Source organism: Hippichthys cyanospilos, chromosome 4, assembly GCF_059441005.1.
Source record: "Hippichthys cyanospilos isolate Australia breed blue-spotted pipefish chromosome 4, RoL_Hcya_1.0, whole genome shotgun sequence".
NCBI classification, from domain to species: Eukaryota; Metazoa; Chordata; class Actinopteri; order Syngnathiformes; family Syngnathidae; genus Hippichthys; species Hippichthys cyanospilos.
Window position 1 is genome coordinate 15,372,620 of NC_142372.1, and position 6,497 is coordinate 15,379,116.

Consider the following 6,497-nt stretch of genomic DNA (forward strand, 5'->3'; position numbering starts at 1 on the left):
ACACAAACGCACCCGGGCTGCAAAGATGCAAAAGGGAGGAGACAGAAGATGGCTTGTTTTTATGCCGCTGCGGCCATCCTTGCGCTGCTGAGGGGAGGAATGTTGTGAATGAGTGAAGCAGCAGGGCAGCTGAGTGAGACTAACAAGTGGTTGCCATGCAGCAGGAGCGTGTGCGTTGCTACTGGGAGAGATAGAGAAACAGAATGATAATGAGCAAGAGGCAGCAAGTAAGGCGGCACGAGGATGAGCAGCAGCATCCCTGACAGGAGACACATCCCGGCTTCAGCTTCCCAACACCCTGGCCACTCCTCTATTGCCTCCCTTCTATTTGGATTTTGGTTTTGGTGAGGTACTAGCTTTGAACATGCTAACAACAGAAGGTCCCACGGATGTATTTGTGCAGCATCTGAGAGGGAGGACCTCTGCAGAAGATGTGCTATCAACAGGTCTGTGAATGGCACCATCATGACGGTAAGGCGGTTGCTTGACATCCATCTGCAAGTCCAGTCTTTCTTTCATCCTCTTTTACCATGCAAACCCGTACCCCACTAATCATGCTACTTTCCTCTCCTGTATCTATCAATTTATTTTATCATCTATCCCGTTCTCTTGGGCCACCTGCTGCTCGAGAAGATTTGTGGACAAATGACTGACAGAGGCGGACCCGCAGCAATTGTGTGCATTCACTGTTTTATGCCTAAATGAATTACACTGGCAGGCATATGCTCCTATGCAACAGGTCGAAAGCCATTTTGTTACCCCAAACTAATATACAATCGATAGCGTCATGCTTGAATGTGGTGCAATGTTTTCATTGTTATTGCTTAGCATGTGTTTTAATAAGCATTGCGACACACTGGGACTGTACCTCAGCCCTTTGTGGTCATGCTTTGGGTAAAATGCCCTGTTATTGCTGCGACTTCCTGAACACCCACCTTCAATGTTTTCTTTATCTTAATTTCTGCAACATTGAGCCAAGATGGAGAGATTGAAGTTTGTCTCTTAGCTAAACTGAAAGAAGATATTTATAGATACCTTCACCCTTCATGAGTCACAGTTAGTTCTTGTGTGCATTCCAAACCTAAATTGAATGTTTGATGTACCAATATTCCTTCCAGCCACATCAGTTGATTAGTACTGCTTAAATTGAATTATTTGCAGAAGAGGCCAACTCTGAAGCCATCACATCATCTCTGCCTAGGTAACATGCAACCAGTGATCCAGTCAGAGGGGAGATGAGGCACCTAGATGTTGATTTACAATGTGTAGCGTCCACTACAACCACTCCCTGGCTGCCATGAGCGGAAACGACATGATGGCGCACTCTCTGACTCTGGAACAGAAGACGGCGTTTGCCTTCGTGGGCATGCTACTCGTCTTCTTGGGACTGCTGATAGTGAGGTGTTTCAGGATCCTACTGGACCCCTATAGCAGTATGCCGTCCTCCAACTGGGCAGACGGCATTGAAGGGTTGGAGAAAGGGACGTTTGAGTATGCACTGACTTAACACAGGAGAACAGACATCCGTAGATGTCCTTACAAACCTTGATTATTTTAGGCTTTCATATGCATACAGTCAATCACAGATGGGACAAACGCAGACACAGAAACACTAGCCACACTGTTGCTGGCTTGAATAGAGTTGGAGAAGTAAGTTTCAAATAAGTGCAACTCATGCGAATTGTGTTAATATTCAAAGTTGAATATTTTGGATGGGAATGAATAAGTCATTGGAGTTTGTATGTTGTCCCCATGCTCACTTGGTTCTTCTACAGGCACTCTTCCCACATTCCAAAAACATGCATGGTAGGTATATTGGACACTCCAAATTGCCTTTAGGTGTGACTGTGTGAATGGTTGTTTGTCTCTCTGTACCTTGCGATTGGCTGGCAACCAGTCCGGGGTGTCCCCCGCCTACTGCCCGAAGACGGCTGGGATAGGCACCAGCAAGCCAGCCACCCTAATGAGGATGGGAGGCTGTAGAAATTGGATGGATGGATAAAGTTATTCATATTTAGTTAGTTTCAGGGTTAACTGTTGTTTTGCATATTATCTGATATTGGTGGTCTCCATGGGACAGAGAAAAACACTGTGTAAGATACTGAATTTAGTAATTTGAACAAAGACTATGCTACAGATTTTTTTTTAAATTCATATGATCTTCTCAACAAAGTTTTGCTTTCTATATAATCTGTCTATTCATTCCCATCTAAAGTGTTCACCTTTAAAAAATTGAAAATGCCCCACCCCTTTTCTGAAAAAAAAAAACCCCAAAAGTATTCAGTCACTTACCTTGACCTGCATTTGAGTTTAAGTCCCACCCCTTCCTTAATCCATTCGGTTGAATATAACAGTGGTTGTTCTCATGTAACAGCTTCAACTCTTATGGGAAAGCTTTAAGACATGGGTGTCCAAGCTCGGTCCTGATTCAAACGATCAGCTAATTAGCAAGCTCATCAGAAGCCTGATCATTTGAATCAGGTGTGCCGAGGTCAAGAAACCCGAAAAACATGCAGGATACTGGTCCTCGAAGATCGGTTTTGGAAACCGCCGCTTTAGGAGAATTAGTTTCATCATTTTTTTCCAGAAGAACATTTGTGAGGTCACACACACACCAATTATCTCCTAGTTTCTGTGAAAGGAACTTTGTATGCTACAGCATATCAAGAGAGTCAGGAAAATTCCCTGCCCTTAAATTTGTTCAAACAGTCTGGGGACAGCACCTTTATGTTCCAAAATGACTGCATAATAATACAGAAAAAAGGTTCATAAAGACTTGGATGAAGGAGAATTTGGTATGGATGGACTTGACTGTCTTTTACCAGAGTCTTGAGCTCAACCCAAAAGCACACATTGGAGGTGAATTTGAATGAGGGTCAGGTTTTCTTGTCTAACATCAATGATGGAAGAGTTTCTGGAAGAAACTGTCCCATAAACAATCTCGCAAAAACCTTGCAAAAAGCCTTCTCAGGCGCGCTCAAACTGTTGAATCTGCAAAGGGTGGACCACTGTCACATTGAACCACATGTATTAGGAATGGGATGTTAGTTAAATTCATTTGCAATTCAGGGCAGGTTAGCAAATACCTTTGGCAATATATGGCATGCTGCTTATGGTATTAGCTCTTCAGTCAGCCTTGAGTGATTCCTATTGCGTCTACATGTTGTTGTGGGAGTGAATGTGAGGCAAATGCTGTGTCATATCCTCCTTCAGCTCATCAAATGACATGGAAATGGTTGAAGCTCCCTTTAACCCTCGCCCAAAAGCCAAATGTGTGCAGATGTTCACGGCGCGAGGAGGACACACGAGAGATTTGCAGTACACAGCTGTGTTCTTCCGATGTAGACTCAGGGACAAGTTTCCTAAAGTGATCTCCGAATGGTAAAAGCAATTGCACATCTGCATGGCAGAGCCGTCCTGCACAAGAATGTATGTGATTGGATACAGGGTATCGGTGTGAAACTATCATGGGTGGGTTGCGTGAGCCAGTTAAATCCAATCAGTAGGTGAATGAAATACATGCTGCTGCTGTATACAGATCGATTTGAGAAGTCATATAAAGGACGACAAACTGATTTGTATTACGGTGTTACTCTTTCTTAATGATGCAAACCCATCGTTGAGAGTTTGTACTGCTGCTGTTGCTGTTGAATGATGGCTTACTGTTTGTTGCCAAAATCCAAGTGAAGGAAACACGTTTACTATCCATTTCATCTGTCTGGAATGACAAATGCTGAAGAATGTCCGTCAAGAATCCTGTGCAAAGCTTGGCTGATGGAGCCAAAGGAACAAAATAAGGCTTAAGAAACAGGAAAGGACTCGCTCTCTATCTCTTAGTGCTGCTAGACTCTCACTACCTGTCTGCATAGGAGAAGGTCACATTGGAAACGGACATTTATTAGCACTGTAGAGGAAGCCGGTGTCTTTTCTCAGCCACCCGCCCTCTACCCTCCAGACAACGGACAACTGGACTGTTCTACACGGAGCATCAGTCACGTGGCAGACTGGTCAACGTTTCGAGCTTTTTCTTTGCAAATATCTACACTTTCCCCGTAGTGCTGTGAATCTGCCTTACTGTGACCTTCAATGGGTTTATGTGCCTTCATCTAGAAACATTAGAGCTCCTGTATGTTGTGTGGGCGTGCGTGACATATCATGATGACAGATATGTGGACCTGTTGCCTGCTCAGGTGGTGGTAGAGCTTTCTTGATGACATTTGACTCAATGATGTAAAATAAATGGAATTTCTTCAATTAAAAGTGTGAACTTGAAAGATTTGATTGAGATTCGATTCAAGATTTGATTTGTACCTCGTGAGTCAGAGGTATGAAAGGTCATTTTTTTGGCATTGTAGTGTGGTAGCATGCAGTGCATCAATGTGTAGTTGTATCGACAGATACTGTAGAAAGAACAGAAAAGGCCTACCCCACTGTTGGAATAAAAGCTTTTTGTGATATGAAAAAAGGAGAAATAAAAAAGTTTTTTCAAAATTACTACTTGCTATTACAAACCAATAACCTTTTGGGGAGGGGAGGTGAAAATACAAAACTGAGTCCAAAAGTGAGCATAACGGGACATGTGATTGTTCTCAGTACATGAGTCGGCACACGCCTGCCAACCATTTAAAGTGCATCTGATTTACCTCAAATAAAATTAAAGATGCTCGAGCAGATTTTTCTTAAATGTTTTGTGACATCACCGAGTGATGTGTAGAACTGTTCATGCTTCCTTCTACCTTGACATGCTACATTCAATGACAGATAAAAAGAAAAAAACACTTTGGGGGTGATTAGAGTGAGAAATTAACATTGTAACATGGTTAAAAGTGTCATTCCCATGTTAGAGGTCTTTTTAGAATCGCTTTATGCAGCTCAATCATATCAATATATACTGTATACATATCTATCTTCCTACTGGTAGTTGTCAGCATTTTCTTGTATTTATGTTTTTAATTTCCTCATATGTGTTCTACACATAGTATGTATTTTTATGAACAAATGGAAAAAAGTTCGTAGAACTTTTCCATTCTTTTTGTGTAATTTATGGAAAAATGCTTTATTGGCATACCAGGGACCAAAAATCAAGTTGTTGTTGTTGTTTTTTTTTACTCTATCTAGTTTTATTTCTTTTGTTTTGCTTGATGGTGTGCAACATCTTAATTTATTTTATAATTCCTCTCCCTAGGATATGTCTATGTCAACTTATTAGATCAGGTTTATCAAAACAAAGTTCATAACATTAGTCAAAATGTGTAAAATGTGAGCAAAATGATGTAACAAAAATGATAGCTGAAATTGAACTAAACATCTCAAACTATCTCTGGAAACCATTTCAAAAATGATGAAAAATATGATGTAAATGGTGACACAAGCAAGTACAGAAAAGGAAGCATCTGTAAATTCAAGCTCACCATAAATAATGAAAATGACTGGCTAGTTGCCAAACATGACATCTCGAGACATTGATGAAAATAAATGGTGCATGGATGCATATCAGAAAATGTGAGGATGACTGACTAAAAGGGAAAGTCTTATCCAAAACAAACGATCTGTCTGTCTGTCTGTCTGTCTGTCTGTCTGTCTGTCTGTCTGTCTATCTATCTATCTATCTATCTATCTATCTATCTATCTATCTATCTATCTATCTATCTATCTCGCTCTTCTAGTAAGCTATGAAGTTATCAACAAGATATTAACAAGATATACATACAGCACATAATAATTGAATCATAATATTAGCCAAATTGGAATGTATTGGCACGTTAAGATTTGAAATTATATTTCTTTATGGCCAGACAGTGACAATTAGACTGGTCACCATTTTCATTGCCTTTGACAATGGCCCTGTTTCACCTTGACCACTTGTATTACGTTTTTTACAAGCAGCAATATATACTGTCAAATATTACAGTCGGGAGGAACTCTTTTTATCTTAAAATCTACTGAAATGTACAACTTTGAATTCATTTATGATGAAAACTCAGCAATTGCTTTCTTCATGTAGCATGTTGGTGTTAGTAACGGCAATGTAGATCAGACACAGGTTTAGTAAACTAAGCCTACCTACAAAATACATTTTTACATCACTTTTATTGTAATATTTGCAGAATTTCCATTACGCGTCAATTATCCATATCAAACGAAAATTTTGAGTTTCCTACAAGGTGTGTACATGCTGCACATTGGTCGTTGGTCATTGGTCGCAAATGTTAATAGAAGCTAGGCAGGCAGGGCATTTTTATTTACATACCACATTTCATCAATAGGGCAAGTCACTGTACTTCACACAACCAAAAGGACAACATCTAAAAGGATTTGGAAAACTAAAAGAGCAGTCCTTGGAGAAATCAGCATTTTAGGGTCAAGTGATTAGGACCCAACTGCAATAACAGGCGATATTAGTGTTTTTTGAACAGTTGTTACAAAGTGTAAGAACAAGTACTAAGACAAATCATGAACCTTAGCTTTTACTGATTATAAATCATAAATTTTATCAC

General features: G+C 40.3%; 1 protein-coding gene across 1 annotated transcript; it reads left to right on the forward strand.

Moving 5' to 3' along the window:
- Positions 1–210: 210 nt before the first annotated feature.
- On the forward strand, positions 211–4,274 carry ctxn2 (cortexin 2). The gene is made up of 2 exons (XM_088412791.1): positions 211–471; positions 1,202–4,274. Exon 2 carries the CDS (start codon positions 1,262–1,264, stop codon positions 1,505–1,507), a length of 246 nt encoding a protein of 81 aa, XP_088268917.1. The 5' UTR covers positions 211–471; positions 1,202–1,261; the 3' UTR covers positions 1,508–4,274.
- Positions 4,275–6,497: the final 2,223 nt, after the last annotated feature.